Genomic DNA, 22,235 nt, shown 5'->3' on the forward strand with positions numbered 1-22,235 from the left:
ATATAATAAACATTATACGTCAATCAATAAATTATAAACTGTAAATAATAATAGTAATAAAAATAATTTTATTCAACAAGTATAAAAGAACAATTTTTTTCACATAATAATAATGATTATTAGTACTGCGCATTATTGTTATGTTTAGTTAATTATTTATTTTTTTAACTCGTATAATTTAAACAATAATTCGGTGTTCAATTATCTCCGTATAACATATTACATGGATAATACAATAATAAATAAATAGCGCAGAATAAAAATGATTGTCGTACAAAATGATTAAATTTGTGAAAATATAATTATAATCATGCGCGATTGAACATGTCGAAAATAAAATAAAAGTATAGTAAAAATAATAGTAATAATTATAATAATGGGGGGAATGGGGAGGATGGATTAGTTATGCGACGAAAGTTGAAAAGTTGAATAAAATCCTGGTTTAATTTAATGACAACAACTATTATAATATATGAATAACTTAAGATTCCTTAATATTACGTGTCGCGTTAGATATTTCTCTAAATAAAAATAGTAATAATAAACACGTTTTGATTGTAAAATTATATTCGTTATTGACTATATATTGTCCGAGTAATTATTTTCACTATCTTTGCGGCTGAACAATCTCATGCGACCAGAATGTTGTGTAGCACTACTAATCACGCCCATCCACCTGAAACAGACAAAAAAATAGTTATTTTAATATTTTAGTCGATAATAATTCAATATTCGTGGCTTGGTGTGGTGCGATCGTACACTCAACTGCGGAAACGTTCTGAGAGTACGTATCGGCCAGTGATGTTAGCTCCCGGATGGGTGATCCCCTGGGATTTTAGTGACAAATCCTTGCCATACACACAAAAAACGTGTTTCAACCTACCGTTCCTCCCCTCTACAAATGAATAATAAAAAAAAAATTCAATATTCATAAACAAATAATATTAAAACGAAGAAAATTATCCACTACACCTATGTCTACAAATGATTTTAAACGTCGGAAGGTCACCTACATAAAAAATAAACGTTATTGCCGATTTGTTAATCTATAATAACGATTTAGACAGTATAGGTAGATAATCGCACGTGCAATTACATTTAGTAATCGTAACACAATTATGGCGAAAACCACAATGTTTTACCTAAATAACGGAAATCATTAAGCAGTTAAATCGGTTTTCAATCAAATGGACCACGAATCATCGGATGATAAGTTTTCAGTTAAATGAACAATATTATAAGCTATACGCAAAGTGACTGCCGTCGATCACTCAACTTACGAGAAAATTATTATTACGATAAAGTATTATCAGTATCTAACACTAACATTTGCATCCAATTGAACATATTTACATAACTAGTATTATAATTATTCAACTAATCCAAAACATTTAAACAAATTAAATTCATTCCAGCTGCACGTAAAACGAATAATAAAATAATCGTAAAAAAAACAATTGTAATAGGCACCATTTGGGCATTGATGGAGCCATGGAGGGTCATATATCAATTGCGCCGAAAATCACAGACAAAGAAACAAAAATTATTGGATAGAAAGGTATACATTAATTACGCCAGTCGATATTCCGATGTAATACATTGTATGTCAATTGCACAGATCGATTCCTAAAAATATATATTTTGTACATAATATCATTATCATTACTGTTAATATTAGAACTCACGGACAAGCCATATTGATAATTTGGTAAATTAGTAATTTACAAATATGTTTGGAGACTTAAGATTTTGATAACTACAAATCGTTTTTACGTGTTCGATTCCCTAGTTTTATCTAAAATTTTTAGTTATTAAAAATTGATACTCCAGAAATTTCAATAACATTCGGTACAATACAAGTTGCAACGGCCGTACGACTTGATATTGTTTGTAACGTATTGATTCCGGTATCTGAGAATTATAGATTACATAAAAAGAAAAGATAAATTATAACTATATTCTATACTATTTATTTAAACTTAAATTATAAAAGTTAAATTAACTAAGACAGTTTTATAATAACGCACTACCCATTATTTTTTAATAGTGTAATTGATGTATACTTTTTTTGTACCGGCGCAATAAATGTACATTATACAGGTAATGTCCCAAATTGGCGTAATTGACGAAAGCCGCAACGGAGACATAAACATTATAACACATAATATGATATTTCTTCCGTTGCGACGTTTTTTTTTCACTTATACAAAAAATTAACACAAATAGCTAAACAGCGGTGTTAAGGCTGGGAGATAAAATTAACAGAAATCAAAAATTGAATAGATCTTCCAAGGATATAGGTAATATTTATATATGTATATATTAATATTAACTCTGGTTGTACACACTACACAATGTACACTACTGTATATAATAATATAGTGCATTATTATGTCATACAAGATACAGATAGTTTTTAAATTGATGTATTAATATTTAAATATTAAATTCAATAATATTGACGACGAAAATGAAAAATAAATTTCATCTCCAATAATAATAATATTTCACTCACCTGCCAAACGTGTATTCACTTTCGGCTCTGAAAAAGTAGACATGATTTTTGAACTGCAACTTAAAAACGAAGTCTTTTTCGATGGAATCGTCCTCATTGGGTTTTGAAACGCTGTAACCGAGCAGAGGTAAACTAGCTAATGGCAAGTCATCTTGAAACGACTTGTAGAAGAACAGACAGAAATTGGTGAACACAACCCACAGCTTTTGCCAGCCGTTGCTGTTTTTGAACTTGCGCAATAGAAAACCGCTTAATTGGTTCTAAAAAACAAGCACAATGGTGGTCAGACGGTTTTAAATTTAAAATATTTAAAGGTTGTTAGTAAATTTTCATTTAGAAATAGGGCGTAATTTTTTTTATATTCGAAACGGTCATAGAACAAGGTTTAGGTAAAATAAAAAATATGTAAAACGTTATAAACAATAATATTAATATAGGAACTCACCTCGGTGGCCCGGAGATGGTCAGCCATGCCGATGCTAGTATTCCGATGCCAGCAAACGTGAACGGTCGTGTTGTTCCTTTGCGCGGCGCCCGGCGCTTTGCCACCGTTAATTTCGGACAGCACACCGTTGCAGTCGCCGTTGTTGCTCATCATGTCGTCTGACGAACCTAAACACAATGATAGAATTTTAAATTACAATGCGTTAATAATGTAACTGGGTAGTGAATACAAAACATAACAAATGGAGGTGAAAAATGGTTAGATTTATAATGATTATTTTATTTTAAAATATAACGAAGCATAAATATTTAACAAGAATAAAAATTCAACACCAGTGATAATTTAAAATCATTTTTCAAAATTTTTCGACTATTAAAAGAGTGCAAGGAAAAGTAGGAAAAAATGAAAAATTGAAAAGTAGGAACCAATCAGTAGGTGTCAACAGAAGCTCGTCATTGAGTAAGCCACTGTAATATATATATATTAAATTTGAATTCAATGATACATCATTGCTTGCCAAAAACGATTCTAAGCGGTGACGGTCTTGCTTATACTAGATAATTAATAAATATATTTCATGATATATTCTTATATTTTTATTGCTATCATAGTAATTTATTGTATCATTAAAAACGTGGTGAGTTAAATTATTTTTTGACAAAAACATTGCATTTATTATAATATTAATATTATATATATATAATTTTGTTATTAGTAAAGACCGGATTTAATTGATATTGCAATTTATTTGTATCATCAAATAGTTCGAATCTGATCAAATATGTACACGATTTGTATTAATTACAGTCTTTATACTTAATTTTATGTTGCAATTTTTGCAATTTTGTATATTTTACGTAATTAATTGTACAAATCAATATTTCTTAACTAATTTTATAACATAAAAATAATAACATTATTATGGATTTTCATTATTGGTTAGATTATATGATCTATGAAGTATAAAGGTGTAATATAAGTATAGATATACGTGGCGGTATGGACTTCTATGAGTTATTAATGGTATCTATAACAATAATTTATTATTATTTATTTATAAAATATTTTTTATTTTTTTATAATTAATTTACGTAAACAATTACAGAAAAATGTATATAAAAATTATTATTTAGGTTTGAGTATTGCTAATTTATTAATTAGTAAATTAGATGGAAACCCAGGAAAATCATATTTAATTTCATGTAAAGAACTAGTGGGTACCAATTAAACTATCTGTCAACTTATAAATTCTTCTTTAAAAATATTTCCGGGTATCAAACAAAGAGTATTACTTTTTATAAGTGATGCTGGTTAACTTATATGGTGAAGGCAGCAAAAACATTAAAAATATTTTATCCAAAATTAATTCATATTCCGTGTTTGACAGTTAACAGAGTATTAAAAAAAATTGTGAATTATATCCAGACATTAATAAATTAATTAACAATGGTATTAATTTATAAATGTTCACAATTTTGAACATTTTATTTATTTATTTTATTTATTTTAGGAAAAAAAGCCTTCTTAACAGGTCCGTCTAGAATCAACAAATATAGAGAATTATAAATAAATAATATATTTTAATTATTGAATATTTTCAAGAACTTTTTTTATTTTATAATTTGTAAATGTCTATCATGTTAAAAAAATAAATAATAATTATACATTTTATAATATTTTAAGAATAAATTTTATAATGCAATTTGTACATTTTTTGAAGCAATTATATGATTTTATTATGCAATTATTATATTGTTTTCATTGCAATTTTAGCATATTTTTGGTGCAATTAAATCTGGTCTTTAGTTATTAGGTATAGATAAGCAATAGCTTAAAATTAATCTAAATGTTTTAAAAATTCCATTGTGAATATAAAATACAATAACTAAAATAGTTATTATTCATTTAAATATATAATTTTGTTCAAATATAAGCTATTTATGAAGAAGATCGTATTAAATTTTCATGCTTAAGATAAAGTTGAATATTTCAAAAATATTTAACTTTATGAGGTAACAGTTGCAAGTACAAAATACAAATAAACTATTACGTAATATTATTGTTTTTCTTTAATTATTAAGAAAAGTACCAACAAGGATTATTTACTTTAGATTCATCCTCTTTCTCACAAGTACTAACTAGAATCACTTATCTATCAGAAAAAATTTTGAAATTAAAAATCAAAGCATTTTTAAACTACAAAAAGTATCTCCAGGTGCAAAAGAAGAGAAAAATATCATTGTAAAATCAACATATTCTTCCCTCCACTCATCCACTCATAATCTGAAAGACATTTAAACTTATAATAGAACTTATAATACTTTGATTTAGAAATTAATTTGTATTTAAAATACACAAAGGTTTACAAAATTTACAATATTTTAATTAGCCTAATTAATAATAATATAATATGTTAATGAGAAGTATGAATATCTTACTGCATGATTTCAAACTCAAATAAATATTTGGTGGCTCAATATTTGTCCGTTCTCCTTTATACGCTTGAACACTTTCTGCTATATCTTCCACCCATTTATCTTTTTCCTCCTGACTGTTCGCCGCAATTGTGATTACCCTGGAAAAAATAATATTTAATTAATATTGAAACAATTGTTCGATGACCACAATCGAGCCAAATGCACATCACAGATACACAGGTATACAATGTATAATATATTTTATTAAAAAAAAACGTAGTCGGCAACTTATTTTCTCAATAATTTCCTCATACCTGTTATTTGAATAGATTGAAAAAGAATATTGTGTTGGGTTGTCAGTTCGTTCTTCAACAAAGAGGTCGTTGAGGGGTATCTGGCCATGGACGCGAAACATGTGACCAACCCTTGCCGTGTATAGTAACATATCAGACATCTATATTGGCATGCACAAAAGCGCAACACTAATGTTAAGCTGAACACATATTTCTTTAAAGCTATAAGTTAAATAAAAGCTTGATTGAGACTGTGCGGCAGCATCAATTAATATAATGGGAGAAGTCAGTATGAGTTATGACACATTCAATTTTTAAGAAATATAATAGTACTCTATTTACCTTTAAAAATCAAACTTAAGTTAAATAAATGGAAAATTAAAAAATATTTTTATCTCGACATAATAGGCAAAATAAATTGCAAATAAATAAATAAAAATTGGAAAAAAAAATTATATCTTAGAATCAATTCATTAATTTGCACTCGTTTTTTAAAATATTTTGCCATAATTTGAGCCATCAAATTTTTTATTTAAGCTATCTATTACTCATTGTAAATATTTGTAAGCCATTATAATATATTATTTAAGTAGTATACTAATTTTATATAATAAAAACGTAAATAAAATGCTTTGAATTTAAATAATAATATTGAATATCTCATGTATATTGTGTTAGCTGAAAAATTTAATTTGAATGCATGCAAAAATGTCAATGTAAAAGGAATATATATTATATTTAAATTTTAATATTTATTTGTATTTGTTATTCTATCATTCACTCATCATAAACTATTAAGCACTGTTTCAAACATAATTTAAGTGTTTAAAATAAAATTTGGTGTTTTTAAATTCTGCAGGGTTAAATTTAAGTTAAATATAAACAAAATAATAATAATGAAATGCTGGTACCAAGTAAAAAAAAAAACATTGAACATTTCTAAGAATTAACTAATTAAAAAAAAAAAAATCAGATAATTAATCAAACAAACAAAGCGATTAAGAGGACATTGTACCTACATGTGTTATTTCTGTTTTACTAATGCATACCATATCAAAATACATATTCAGCAATTCCAATTTTATGTGTTTTGCTTAAAAATTAAAGTGAAATGACGTCTTAATTCAACAAAAAGTTAAGAACATTATCAATGTTTTCTCATCAGTATTTTAATTTTTAAGCAAATTATGAATATTTAAAAATGCCCATAGTTCACTTAAAAATTAAAATATCCTAAAATGCCAACCTGAGAACACAGATAATGTTCTTAACTTTAAGTTAAAAAATGGTCATTTCACTTTAATATTTAAGATAAAATCACAACAAAATTGAAATAGCTGAATGTATATTTTGGTATGGTATGCGTTAAAACATAGACAACATATGTAGACATAACGTTCTCCTCTCAAGATAATTTTAATTCAACACTTTTGCAGGAAAGATAATAAAAATAAATATTTTATATTTATAATTTTTAGCATTTTCAAGCATATAAATATATTACAATTTCTAATCCAGCATACATAAAAAAGTAATATTACTGTTAATTCTTAGAATATTCTATAATTACTGATACTTTAACTATGACAGTTAACACCCAATGAAACATATTTATAGATTTTATAATGTTAACAACACAAATTAAGTTTTATTTATAAAATTACATAGTTTGTAACTTTTACTTTTCTTTCTAGACTTTTTATGGAAACACGGGGTTTTAAAACTAAAATTTAAACAATGGAAATTAATTTAAAAATTATATGAATATTATATTGTTGAAACAACATTACAGTATACATTGATTTTGTTTTAAGATTGCTGGCCCTCCATAATTTGAATATTATGTATAGATAGCGTGCCGCACAGATAAGGCTGCTAAACAAATAAGATAATATTAAAACATGCTTCAACTTGCCAGAAAAAACATGCGCTGTTGGTAACCTTTTCTCTGTGAAAATTTGGTAAGACAACCTTGCCGTACAAACTCTCGGCCAGCAACATGAAGAGTGTCAATGCCAACCATATCTCTCTCCAACTCACAGAGCTGCACAAAGTTCTCCTACAACAACAAAAATAAAACAAATTATATAAAGTCAAAAATATAATAAAATAGGTAAATACCGATCTGCGAAGTGCACTTGGTAATCTCTTTGTTACTTTCAATAGTTTTGCTCTTGATTCCAAACAGTTATTATAATCAATATGTGAAGGACCATAGTGTCTTATTAACTCTAAAAACATGGATGTTAGTCAATGATAAATAAAATGTTTTTGAAATTACATACTTTCTAATAAATGAGAATAATGAAGTAATCTTTGAAGTGGTTTTAATATAAATGAAGACAATGGCAAGTAGCACACCTTTTCTACTTCAAAATCTTTATAAAGTGCTTCAAATTTTTTGTTAGTACGATATGCATGATCAATTTTTTCTAAGACATTTAAGTGTTCATCTAAATAATTATCATACAACTAAAAATAATAAAATAAACATATATTAATTTTATTGTAATACGTAAAACTGCATTCATTAATTATTATACATACTTCTAAATTATTAAAATGGCGTAATAGAACATCGGCTATACAAGGAGGGTCCCAATTATTTAATCGCATTTCCACATCTTTTAAAAATACAGAATGAGCATCATAAATTGGATCAATTAAATTTAAAAGCATGTTTACAGATTCTATCTGTCCCATTTCATCATCTTCTTTACTCATTACATCACGTAACCACTAATAATTAAATATGAATAATCCAATTATAAAAATATTTTACTTAATATCATAAATATTAATATTGCTTACAAAGTTAATAACTTCTAAGTCTTTTCTGTAAGTTCGCTCTGTCATCAATAATTCTTTAGTAATAAAATATGCTCTATCAGTTGGCCTCTAAAGTTAAAATACATTTAAATTTTATAAATTAAGAAAAAATAAAATAGGTACATTAAACAATACAAATTTACTTAATATTTATATTGTATTCATGAGTAGAGTTTATAAGGTAATTACTAATTTATAATAACACATACTTTTCGTTTTGTATCAGTAGTTTCGATATTTTTCAATAAAGTTTTATCCTTAGTAGTATTTATTGTGCTAACATTGTTATAATGATCATTGCTGAAAAAAAGAAGGGTATTAAAATTTATTTATATAGTAAAAAAAAGAAGTCTGCATATTATGTTACCTTATATTTCCTAATGATCCATTAGTTACATTACTTTTAGGAGTGGATGATGTTATCGCCATTACACCATTTTCTTTAACAGACATGGAAGACAAACACAATGCTGATCCGTTAATTTTCTTAAATGGTGAATCTACTTCTTCAGGAGTGTCACCTTAAATTGAAAAACTTTGTGAATAAAAATATTTTATACAAAATAAATCATGCAATGTACAATTCACAAGTAAAGAAACAAAAAAAATATAAATAATGATTTTATAACCATGTATGTGTGCAATTTAATAAAATTAAAATAGGGATAGGTTTGTGACAGCAAATAAAAACATGTGATAATGATAATTTAATCAAAGTACAAACATATACTTAAATGTATATTTATTTGAGTGTTGCAAAATAATAATGTAATATATGAAAAACAAAAAAAATAAAAATTTTAAAAATAAATGAGAAGCAACTATATGATATATGAATAAATGTTGATATCTAAACAGGATTCAACATAAAATGTACAACTATTTATTTTATATGTATTCAAAACTCACTTAACTCCATTGGGTAAAACCGGATATGCATAACACGAATGATTTAAAGTGACATTCAGTAAAAAAATATGTATAATATGGAAATTATTAAATCATATTTTGTTTTTTGTTTTTAGTTTATTGACTTTTATTAATTTATTATATTTTTTAGTCATTTATTTACATGTAAAGTAGTACCTAAGTATAATAAGTATAATAAATTACTTATAAAAAATTTACAAAAAAAAATATATCTAAATACCTAATTGATTAATTTAAAAAAAAATAACAAGATATAAATTATTGAAATTCAGTTTCACATTGATGACGTAAAATTTTACGTAATATGAAAATGTTCATGAAATCTAGTAATATATATATATATATAAGTAAAATTGTGTATAAAAATGAAACAAGGAATAGAAAAACAAAACATAGAATCTTTTAACAATTATTAGTCAGTTGTAATTAAACAAAATGAAATAACTACAAATAATATAAATAATGATATATAACAGCAAATGCATAGTCAACAGAATAAAAGAGAATTAATGAATACTGAGTACTGAAGACTAATTTTCTAAAGCAAATTAATTTTTTTTTTTAATGAAACTATGTTTAATAAATATTGTATACTAAAGGAAGACCGTTTTTTATTTGATATAATGTTTAAGAATTATTATTTAAATTTGCAATTAAAAAATTAAAAATATGCATTATAATTATTTTGACAAATTTAGGACCCCGAGAGTTAGAGTAAATATTTTGAATTCATTTATTTCTCTTTTAAAATTTGGTATAGTGACATTATATTAATCTTGCAATGTTTTTAACTTTCCTATATTATATTATATACATTGAAAACAAATTCTAATAAGTAATTTGTTATAATAATATTCAATATCAGTCTATTATAATATAATAATTATTTATAAATATTTGTATTTTTGATGTGTTATCATTTGAAATATAATGGTCAATCAAATGGTTAACAAAATAATGATGTATGATTACTGATATGGTGACATATTCAGTTTTCATTTTTTCAGTGTTAAATTTTACATTATACTCAATCAAGATGAAACATTTATATGAATATAAGAGGTCAACTTAATGATTAAATAAATAACTTAAATTATTATTTCAAATACAACATATTTGAGCACCAAATAAAATTTAAATTTCCAATAGAATATTAAATAGATTCTTTTGAGTATGCTTTAAGTACTTAAACTAATATTTATTACCAAAATACAGTTTGCTCAAATTAGCCACCCATTAAAATTAAATATGATTACATTCATTATTTGTTTTTTTCCACCTAACCAAATACAGTTTACTATTGTTTAGAACTTACAAAAATGTCTTCATAAATATATTATATACCTAATTGTTTTAAGATATAATATTATGTTGCTCACTTAGAATTAATAATAACAATTCAACAGAACAAATCTATTATTTAATATTATAAAATAAAACAAAACAAAACCCAAAGACAACATTTTTATAAGATTATTATCACAACCACAAAAGAAAATATATATATATATATATATATGTATCTATAAAAACATAAATATTAAAGAAAAATTACTAATATACCATGTAAAATACTAAGACAATGATCTAGAAACGTCTTTGTTGTAATAAACTTTCTTAAACACAATATTTGTTATTCTACACCCTATATGTCATTAATTAAAAAATTGGTTCAAATATTTTGTTGTAATTTAATGGAAGTTTGGATATTTATAACTAACATTGACATATAATAGAAAAGTCAATCTATACTTTTGTAATTTGTATCACTTTAGGTTTTCTCTTTAAAGTATGTGTATATCGTCTTCTTTTGGAAGCCCTAGGTATTGTATTTGGCACATTAGGTGGCTCTTGAGCCTCAAGTGAAGATGATGAAGCATCACTAGGAGGACTGCGAGTCAATGAGAAATATGAATGGCAACGAGCTCTAGTAGCTAATGTTTTTGGTTTAGGTCCTGGTGCATCCAATGACGCTGGACCATGTGCCATACGACTCTTTCTAGTTTTCATACTGGTCTTGGGTAGTTCAAATATGTGTGGTGGTGGCCGGTAGAATTTTGATTCATCAGATTCAGTAAATGGTGAGTCATATTCATCAGAATCTTTGTTCAGGAATTCTGGAGGTGGACAAACACTATCATAATGATGAAGTATTGTAGCATTACTTGAAAACTCTGATGTAGACACACCAGCTGAAGTGTCGTCACCAAATGATAGTCTAGGTTTATTAGTAGATGGTACTCGACGCGGTTCTTCTGTTTCTTCTTCTATAAAATCTTCATTATGAATCGTTTTAGCATCTTCATCATCATCAAAATGTTTTTGTTCGACAGGTGTAAGATCTTCACTTTTAGGAGAAGGCCATTGTTCGACTGGTGGAGGAATATCAAATGCATACTCTTCTGGTAATGGTGGCAAATCTGGTAAACTATCTAATGCATCAGAGCATAAACTTGGCTGACAATCACTAGATAGTATTGAATCGTCTAATGATGCTGATTGAGTAGAATATTTTGTTGATAACTCATCATCAATTTCAGATTTCTCTGATGTACTTTGTTCGCTTATTCTTGACAATGTTCGTGACATACCATATATACCATACCCTATGAGATACATACCAGAATAAGTAACATCTGGAGTTGGTGGTAAAGGACTAGATGTAACATCTTCTTCATCAGCAATGTTTCCGCTCAAATCATCCATATGAGGTGGATCATCAAGACTTGAACTACCAGAACTTTCTAATGAAAGCTTATGAAGTCGTTTGGGTTCTAACTTGGGTGGTATTTCAATGCAGCCTAATTTATTAATCAATTCAGCATGATCAATTTCTTCTATAAATACATCTGAATTAGGATCAGGTTCTTTTTCACTTTGTTCATTTTTATCTACTATGAAATTATCTGCTTCAATTACTGTATCCTCAATAATTTCTGAAACACTATGGCCTGTTTTTTGAGTTGTACGTTTTGTTTCATCTGAACTTTGTGAGTCAAGTTCTTTAAACGGTATTTCCTCACTGCTTCCAGAATCATCGACAGACACCCAATCATCATCAGTAGAACATTTATTATTAGGTTTATTATTTTGGGTTATTAGATCTGTAATAGGATCAAAATTGTTATCAGATACAATAAATGTTTCATCTTCAAAATCCTTATGTTCATAATCAATAGCTGATGCCACATTTAATTCTTCTGAATCCCAAACTTCAATTTCAAAATTTTTTAATTTTTTTAATGAGTCCAAACGTTCTTGTCTAGTACTTGAACGTCTTCTTTCTGGTGTAATGCTCGGTGACAGTGATATACTATTATGTTCTTCACATTCTTTTACAACAGTATTAATTAAATATGTAAGGCATTCTACAACAGTCTCATCAACTTTAATATTCCACCATTTAATTGGTTTTTCCTCCAACTCTACCTCATCTTCATTATCAACTGTATCATCTTTACTAGAAAATGACGTAACTAAAGGAAGCTGATGCAGAGAAACAACTGGTGAATCCAAAGATATTGCACGCCTTTGTGACTGGTTTTGGCCAGATACATTTGGAAATGCTGAACCTTCAGATAAACCTAACCTAGCAAAAAGTATAGGGGATTTTTCTCGATTCTGAGATATTTTATCAGGTAATATTTTTCCTAATAATTCGGAAGGTAACTTATCTTTTTTTAAAGTAGTTAATCCACCAGAATCAACTATTTTTGTTGCTAAAGATTGGAATTTATTAATTTTAACAGCCTTAGATTCAGAATCTTTTGATTGTACCACTTTTGTTTGTTGTGAAACCATCATACTAGATAACGCATTTTTCAACTTTAATTTTATTTCATTAGAACTATCACCATCAGGAACAACTTGCTCTTCATCTTTTCTTACACAGCCACTATCAACTTTTCGTGTTTCGCTATGTATAGCTACTTTAGAATGGGAGTTCTTTACAGAATTAGACACAATATCAGGAAGAGCGTTGTACTCTATTAATTTATTGTTTTTTGTTCCATTATTATCATTATTGCTTATCACAACATTTGGAACCACATGATTAGAATTTGAAGTTAAAGCAGAAGCAATTTTGATTTTAACAACGGAAGACTTAAACATTTTATCTTTTTTGGGGCTATTTGAAATACGTCTTTCTGGAGATATTCCAGGTGAACTTGAAGCAATGGATGTAGAAGCTGATCCTAAACTCTTGTTATCTTTACCACTCAATGAGTCCCTCCTTATTTTTTTACCTTTTCCTCCTCTATATTCCACAATTATTATTTCTTCAGGTTTAGGCTCTACTTCATCAGGGTCAATTTTTATAACTTCAACTTCTTTTTTTAATCCATTATCTGCACTACGAGGTTGGTAACAAATTTTTTTGCCTTTATTTACAGGTACACTGTCAGCACTATGACAAGACTTTAGTTTGTTGTTTTTGTCAGCAGAAGATGGTCTAATTTCAGATTCATTAAATGAAGTTGATTTATAAGCCATTTGAATAAGCTCTGAACTTTTAGATGTGGTTACTACATCATCGTGATATTTATTTAATAAAAGTGCATCTAAATCAACAGGACTGTCATCTTCAACACTTACATTACCAGTGGACTGTGTTGATAATGATAAGCCAGAATCTTGAGAATAATGATCTGAACCACACTTAATTGTTGACCATTTAACTGTACTCTCTTCATTAGGTGAACCCTCAATTGTGTGTCGTTTGTGTAATATATAGGGTATATCCAAATCTAGTTTAACAATATTTGGTTCAAAATTATCAAGGGGTGTTAAGTCTATAGATTTTTGATGTAGTAGTCTATGAGATTTATGTTTAGGGGCACTCATATATGAATCACTTTTTGTTCGTTCCACAGGAACATGACCAGTTTCGCCTTTATTTTCAAATGCATTGAATCGAATTGTATTATTAGTAAAAATTTGTTCTTTACTTCGAGAAGCTAATTCTTTTTTACAAATTTCATTAAACTTATTGAACTCTATATCTCTATATTTGGGCTCTAAATAACCAAATCGTTTTTCAATTTCTAAAGTATTTTCTTTATTATCATTTTCAACATAAAATATTTCATCTTCATCATCACTAATAGTATTATTAAATACTTCTTTTTCTAATAACTCGTATGAATCTTGACTAATGTCATCTTGGTACATATCATCTGTATCTGGCAGTATTCTAATATTACCAGTAATTTCAAGTTTACGATCGCTACCACTTTCAGTTGATAAACTAGAAGTTGTGCCCGGATAACTACTTGAGAAAATTTTTGTTATAGGATGATCTACCAAACTATTTCTATCAAATGAAGAATTTACTTCTTCATTATCAATTGGAGGAGTTTCTCCGGAACAAGACCTAGATGAATTAAACTCTTTGCAGCTAGAGCTACGTTGCCAACTATAAATGGAAGGGGTAGATTTGTCAATAAGTATTAAATCAGTCTGACTAGATTGACATTTAATATCTTTATAATAAGTTTCAGAATATTTAGAAGACGCATATGATTTATCAGTATCATAATCATCTTCATAATAATTTGACCTGATAATATTTGTACGTGTACAAGGTCTAGTGCAAATGACGTTTGGGTACATAATAATGTTGTTTACGGCGGAATGTTTCTGACCTGGATCGTTGACGCTGTACGAGTGTTGGGACGAAGTGATGGAAGTTATGTCCGAAGTTGTCGTCATCACTGTCGTCGGATGTACAACTTGAGCAGTCGACACCTCTCCAGGCACCACCTGGCGATGGACTGCGTTCGGACTCAGAGAACCCGCTAGGCTCGTGGCTTCCGAATTTGCTAAAAATAAAAAAGTTACATAAAGAATTAATAAGAGCTTAGAAAAAATTAAGAGTGGGTTGTAAAATGTTTTAATAATATATGTTAAATTTAGCAATTAAAATATTTTTATTTATATTTTTGGTTATTAGATATTTCCTTAAAAAAATAAAATAAAATTGAAATGCATGCTATAGTTTATGGAAATCATGCTTAGATCTAGCAGACAATAGCTAGTAGTCAAGAAAAGTGTTCAAATAATTTATATACATATATATGAATGTATAGATGTATATTGTATGAATACCATTATTACATATAAATTATACAAAGCAATGAAAATTTTAAATTAAAATAAAACTTAGAAGAAAATACTAAATTAATTAAAGCAATAAAATATTATATGAAACAACACTGCAGTATCAAACAATATATGGATGTAGTTTTTTGTTGATATTCCAAAATAATAAAACAGATTATTGATCAATCAAAATATATGAACTTAATGATAAACTTATTATATATAAATTGTAATTCTTTTAATAAATCTAACCCTACTATTAATAGCCTCCTTCATATTAAATCAAAATATATGTTTAAAATGTAATAATAAAAATACAAATAAATACAAAAAGTGTAGTATACAATTTGCATATAGATTTAATATTTATAGTAGATATAATCAATATTTTCTAAACTTTTAAAAATTTAAACAGATAAAAATAAAATGCTTATTAATATTTAACTAATATTGGCTATACAAATTATAAAATTATTATTATGAAGTGGCTCCAATAACATAAGAATTATAAACTTAAGTTAAAATAAATTATGATAAAAATTAAATCGCAAAAACATACCGAGGGGCAATAAAGGATGTGCTGAAATACTGGAACCAACATTGGATATAGTAGAATGCGACAATCCGGTATGCCGAAATGATTGAGACCTGTTGGCAGAAACAGGGCAAACAGTGTAAAGAGAAACACTATTTTTTTTCCAATGAAAGTAACCCATTAAATTATTTTAACACACCATCAGAAACTTACTATTTGATGTTGTTTTTAATTAATTAATTTTTATTTTTAATAAAGAAACTATTAATATATAATAAAAACATGCATTTGGAAAAAATTTTAAATTTATAGAAGACTCTTTTTTTATATGTCTTATTTTTGGTCAACTAGTTATCTATTTTAAATAATAAAAAAAAAAAACTACTGTAAAAAAACAATATTAAAGAACTATGGAATTGCACTCATCTGAGTTTTTATTAATTTAAAATAACACATTGCCATAAAGAAAAAACCTAATACCATGTTAATTTTATATTAAACTGCAATATTTTAGAGCAAATATGTAAATGTAACATTTGATATATTCTTTATTATGTTATAATTTATACTATCAAGAACACAATACGATTTTACATATGAACTTGTGATTAAAATATAATTATTTATAAATGTGAATATTTACTTTACTAAACTAAAAATTATATTATACACATACAAAACAACTAATAAGCTCAAATTAAAATACCAAGTCCCATATTGTGTTACAAAATTAACAACTACAAAATATCTTTATTTGATATTTTAGTTTCTGATGTGTTTTTATTAATTTGGAGCCACTTTCATTGACAAAGATGTGAGAAAAATAAACAAAAAATCATTCTCTTCTATAATTTTTGCATGCTAAGAATCACAACCAACCAAGCTATTCTTATGGTTGTGTGTATTTACTACTAAAAAAAAAAAAAAATTAATACTTATTGATCATAAGAATAATATCATTGAAGTTTATTTTTAATATTTGTCATTTATGAGTTATGACTTATATATAGACTTACCTTTGGAATGTTTGACGTTTAACAAAGTTTTCCCTAACAAATTCCACCATTTGTTTTTGAGTTTTACCGCTATATCTATAATTTAAAATATGGTTTTTAAATTTATACATAAAAGTTAAAACACACAAGTATTATTAGATTTAACCTGAATGATGATCCTCGACTTAGAACTTTAGTCCGCTGACGTGGTAAACGTTTTACAGTAAAACATCTAAAAAAACCATGATTTTCTACACATTTTTTCCAAAAACTTTTACAATCATTACGAGTTTCAAATATAAATTCCACAATATCTTTAAAGTAACCCTGTTAAGATTAAAAAATTTGTTATTATTAAAATGCTACAATATTGACTACTTTATTTATTTATCAATAATAAATGTAAAAATAACTTACATATCCTTCGGGATGTAGTTTTATGAGGAATTTTTTACGTTTAAAGCTCAATTTTCTGATTTTGGCCCAAGAAAATGTATTGATTTTTGTAAAATTTTGAAAAACCAAAACACCCAAATGTGCAACTGAAAGATTTAAAGGAACACCTTCAGGGTCCTTAAAAAAAAGTTTTTATGTGTTAAAATATTTTTATAAAAATCCAACAATTTACTATTTACCTTTGCTGAATGCATTTTGATCCCATATAATTCACACCGGCGTGCAGTTTCTAATAAATTTAAATCTGCTTCTGCTGGTGATTGTCCTCTATAAAATAAGTTAAAAAATATTATTTAATCAACAAATATGTTTAAAAAATACTTACATATGTCTTTTATGACTCTCCATTATTCTTATTTCCATTTCTCTGTCTTGGTGAGGGACAAATTTATGTGAGGATAAATATGTGTGATCTGGATAATCATCCGCAGAATAATCACCACATTCAGCTAAAATATTTTATGTACAATTAGTTGCAAATTATAAAAAACATGGTAACTATTGTTATATTTTTACCTTGTACAATATAAGAGGCCATTAAAGCAGCAGTATTATCATTACATTGCATGTGCCCATGTGATAAATCTCGTTTAACTTGTAAACAAAACAGATACCTGGTGTATTCCTCTTCCAATTGAGCAGGATCAGGTGTGTAAAATTTAACACAAAACCTCATTAATGGTTCTACAAGCGACAGTCCTATTTGTTTGTTTAATGGCTTTTCTAGGTCTAGCCAATGCTGAAAAATACAATAAAAAAAAATTAAACAGATATCACATAAAAAAAAAAATTTATTTATTTTTAGTAAACTTACTTTTGTAGAACCTTCTTGATATTCAAGGCCAAAATAATCGGCTTCCAACAAGTTTAGTTGTTTACATACTTGTTCGAATAACACAGACCCATCAGCTTTAGTCTGTAAAATTATATTATATAATAATTACACTTTTCATAAAAAATATACCAAGTCTAATGTCAAACCTGAACTTGAAAGAGTGTAACTGAATCGTCCAACATTTGGACACGGACATTGAGCATTTTACCTCCTCTTCTGGGTGTCGTTGGAGGTGTTTTAGAACCAGCCACACCAGGAGTCGATTGTGAATGGGGTATTTTGTTCAAAGAACTTCCCAGAGAGCTTGGGGTAAGCGATTGGTCTTTTTCCACTGGAGACATTTTCTATACTTATTTTAAAACTAATTTAAAAGTAACAAAAACCAAAAAATTCACAAAACATAAAACATTAAAGTGATTCAAATCATGTTTTCCTATCAACAACATTGATTGGTTCTGCGTGATTGATAGAATCTGTTCTACCGCGGTAGCACCAATGATATTCCATCTGAAATCAAAAACATTAGATTAAAATCTAAACTTATATTATAACATAAAATGATGCTTAGTATTTTTAGTAATGCTGAACGGATATAAAACCCCATACCTCATTGGAAGGGAAGCAATCCTAGTTTTTATAGATCTATTTTTAATCTTTTAAAATAAGCGAGGGGATAGTAGTGACAAATGATTTTTGTAGTAATTCTATTTATTTTAGACGACACGAATAAAAACGACTGCGGATACACGGGTGTATGACGAAGTGTTGTGACCTTAAACGATTAGACGCCACCTAATTCAGTTGAACATATTAAATATAAAAGGTCTCTTGCATACAAAGCCGTACTTCACCGTTCAATGGTCTGCATAGCGATGCTATAAATTGTTTAAATTAATGTGTCTTCAATTTAATTTCATAAATAAACATAAATGTATATAATATATGTATGTAAAAGAAAAATCGTTTTGCATCAATTATCTTCGAATGACTACCAGAAGACGATTATATGATTAATAATTTAAATATATTTAATTAAACTATATACAATTCGTTGGTTACATTTTTTTAACTTTATTTATTTTATGTACATGAAGATCATAACTTTTAAAAGATGGGTAAGCGAGTACCACTCTACTGTACATTAGGTGTCGAGTGGGTAACTATTAAGGGCACGTTATTAAATTTGAATTCAATGATACATCATTGTATACGAAAAACGATTCTGAGCGGAGACGGTCAATCAGCCTGCTATATCACTAAATATATTAATCGTGATATGTTTTTTAATACAACTATTAAAATCATTTATTTTACCTTTAGTAGATACAACAATAAGTTAACAAAATTAAAAATTCCCAGTACTTTTTATTTTGACCTCTCTAAAGTACAAACTAAATCCAATTTGCTACCAGAAGCCATCCCCATTCTTGAAAATCAATTCATCGACTACTTGCAATGTACACGTACACACACACAAAAAGAAAAACATACGCAATCAATACATTCGATACATCGCTCCGCTCAGAATCTAAAAAGTACATATCGAATTAATACATACTACTTACGTACAAAGCCTTTTAAATGGCAACCTCGCGAAAATCTTAAAGAAACAAAGACATTATTCTTATACCTTATCGTATTTTATTAGTTTGACTACTAAATATTTGAATAGTATTTTTTTTTATAAATTATTAAATAATTTTCATGACGCTAAAAAAACAAAAAATGATTGTATCCATGGTTCATTGTTTTACAACGACGGGATTCAAAATGTTGCTGATAATGCATAAGACATCATATTCATAAATAAATAATCCGACAGTTAGATTTATTTTAATATGTACACATGGAATAATACCTACATACATCACATATTATGTAGGTTAGGTTAGTAAAGAAACGAGTGAACAATTGAACATACAATTAAATGCCCAACGACTCAGTCACTTATTTTGTTATTTTACTATTTATTCACATGGACGATGGACATATTACTTCCTTTTTATACATAAACTAAAAAAGTTCTTCTCGAAAAAAAAATTCAAATATTTTAATACAATAAAAAAGATGTTATTAAAATTATTCTTCATAAAATACATTCTTGAATATAAAATATAAGTTATTAAGAATTTAGATTTAAAATAGTGCATACGTATTTTATTTAAGTTATGTAAATTTAAAATAGAAAAATAAATTCAACTGCACATGCTTACATTGAGAACTATAATTTAAATTTTTAAGTTACTATTATAAACACTAATGTATTATAATAACCTTGTGTTGGTCCTAAGAAAAGTAAATTTTTTTCTACAGAATAATATGCTGATAAAGGATTATCTAATGTTCATGTATCGTGTATAAACCTATCATGTATGTAACAGTAATTAAAAATTACGTAAAATACTAAAAACGAAATGTCGTATTATTTAAGATAAGGTTTATAAATAAAATTCACCATTAGATCTATCTTCATCATTAATAAACTTTAATCTGCTTTTAGATAAGGCGAATAAAAAAACAAATAATACAAGTAATTGTACACATTTTGATCTTTACTCTTTAAAATAAATTTTGTTTTCGTATTTAGCGAAAAGGTTGTAAATTAAAAAGTTGTTACACAACGATAAACTTAACTTAAAAACGTGATCACTATTTATAGTTACTGAACTTATCAATCTCATATAATACTTTCAGTAAACTATTTTCCAGTTTTAAGAAAAAATACAAAATTTAACTAGTCAACATCGAAATGGTATATCATTTGTAGGTTTGTTTAATTTGTAAAAAAAAAAAATAAAGGATATAATAAAAAAATTTAGGCAATTTTGATCTCCCAATGAACCAAGGTACAATTTGCTACCAGAACTCCAGAAACCACCCAAGTTTAGACCAAAGTATTTTTTCTAATTTAGTATTTTTATGTAAAAAAATGCATGATAAATAAATAAATAAATAAGTAAACGTAAAAACTTATTTTTACACATAATTAAATGAAAAAACATCAAAATTAAATAAATTTGAACCAATAGTCAAAGTTTACATCTATCGAAAAATGTTCAAACAAAAAAATAAAAATTTATAATTTTATTTTTTTAATTTTTTTATATAACTTATTAGTTTTCATATTAAATATAAACAATAGTTAACATTAATATAATTTTTTAAAAAAAGTGCATAAGTAGGTAACTATACAGTAAAGTAGATGTCGAGTGTACTTTGTCATATAATGAATGTATGTATTCAATTAGAATTGAATAATGGTAAATCATATGAATATTATTCTGAATATAGACGGTCATCTATATTCTAAGTAAACTTACTGTAATATAAATGTATAATGATATCATACACCAATTTATTTGACACTATTTATTAGTAATATCAATAGAGTAGTTTAAATTAATATTAGCTGACAACTTGACATTTATTATATTATTAAATATTAAAATGATGTTTATAGAATATATATTAATGTTATGTTTGAGTAAATACCAACATAACATAGAACGGTGTGAAATAAATTCGTGGTATAAATGCGAAAAAAGTTTTAAGTCCCCCAAGAATAATATTTTTGAATAAGTATCTAAAATTAATTAATGAATTGTTATTTTACATTTAAGTAACCAAATTCGTCAAAATTTGCATTTCAAATGTCTATAAAATAAATTTTGTAAGAATAAGTTAAATGAGATCTTGTAATAAATTTTTAAGTTTTTTTATCTGCAAACCTATTTTTTTATCAACATTAAAAAAATCGAAAATTACAAATACCTTAAAGAAAAAAGCTTAAATTGAGTCTAAATATTGTTTGATGAAAAATTATTATTTTACATGTAAATTTAATCATAATTCAAACTTCAAATGCTCATTTAAAAATTATAGT

General features: G+C 26.5%; 2 protein-coding genes across 4 annotated transcripts in view; both read right to left on the reverse strand.

Annotated features, from left to right (window-relative positions):
• Positions 1-253: 253 nt before the first annotated feature.
• Positions 254-22,235, reverse strand: part of LOC113554867 (FERM, ARHGEF and pleckstrin domain-containing protein 1-like) — a 34,131-nt gene continuing 12,149 nt past the window's right edge. Inside the window, exons 2-23 of one of the 3 annotated variants that reach the window (XM_026958941.1) lie at positions 18,499-18,859; positions 18,332-18,433; positions 18,034-18,256; positions 17,843-17,966; positions 17,697-17,784; positions 17,479-17,634; positions 17,228-17,388; positions 17,083-17,157; positions 16,091-16,179; positions 15,075-15,251; positions 8,867-9,020; positions 8,709-8,799; positions 8,482-8,568; positions 8,218-8,409; positions 7,956-8,142; positions 7,792-7,901; positions 7,586-7,729; positions 5,692-5,831; positions 5,399-5,535; positions 2,961-3,127; positions 2,516-2,775; positions 254-676 (exon numbers count right to left, since the gene is read on the reverse strand). In XM_026958941.1, coding sequence (XP_026814742.1) covers positions 580-676; positions 2,516-2,775; positions 2,961-3,127; positions 5,399-5,535; positions 5,692-5,831; positions 7,586-7,729; positions 7,792-7,901; positions 7,956-8,142; positions 8,218-8,409; positions 8,482-8,568; positions 8,709-8,799; positions 8,867-9,020; positions 15,075-15,251; positions 16,091-16,179; positions 17,083-17,157; positions 17,228-17,388; positions 17,479-17,634; positions 17,697-17,784; positions 17,843-17,966; positions 18,034-18,256; positions 18,332-18,433; positions 18,499-18,693 — 3,156 coding nt within the window. In that variant the 5' untranslated portion in view covers positions 18,694-18,859 and the 3' untranslated portion in view covers positions 254-579. Of the gene's footprint in view, positions 677-2,515; positions 2,776-2,960; positions 3,128-5,398; positions 5,536-5,691; positions 5,832-7,585; positions 7,730-7,791; positions 7,902-7,955; positions 8,143-8,217; positions 8,410-8,481; positions 8,569-8,708; positions 8,800-8,866; positions 9,021-15,074; positions 15,252-16,090; positions 16,180-17,078; positions 17,158-17,227; positions 17,389-17,478; positions 17,635-17,696; positions 17,785-17,842; positions 17,967-18,033; positions 18,257-18,331; positions 18,434-18,498; positions 18,860-22,235 lie in introns of those variants that run through there. The other 2 variants (XR_003405315.1, XM_026958942.1) reach the window with 2 other exon arrangements.
• Positions 10,915-15,068, reverse strand: LOC113554866. Its single transcript, XM_026958940.1, has one exon. It carries the CDS (start codon positions 15,040-15,042, stop codon positions 11,176-11,178), a length of 3,867 nt encoding a protein of 1,288 aa, XP_026814741.1. The 5' UTR covers positions 15,043-15,068; the 3' UTR covers positions 10,915-11,175.

Source organism: Rhopalosiphum maidis, chromosome 2 (genome assembly GCF_003676215.2).
Source record: "Rhopalosiphum maidis isolate BTI-1 chromosome 2, ASM367621v3, whole genome shotgun sequence".
NCBI lineage: Eukaryota > Metazoa > Arthropoda > Insecta > Hemiptera > Aphididae > Rhopalosiphum > Rhopalosiphum maidis.

What these genes read in the sequence shown, in the direction of transcription:
- LOC113554866 (XM_026958940.1), bottom strand. Translation starts at nt 15,042, where the DNA reads ATGTACCCAAACGTCATTTGCACTAGACCTTGTACACGTACAAATATT.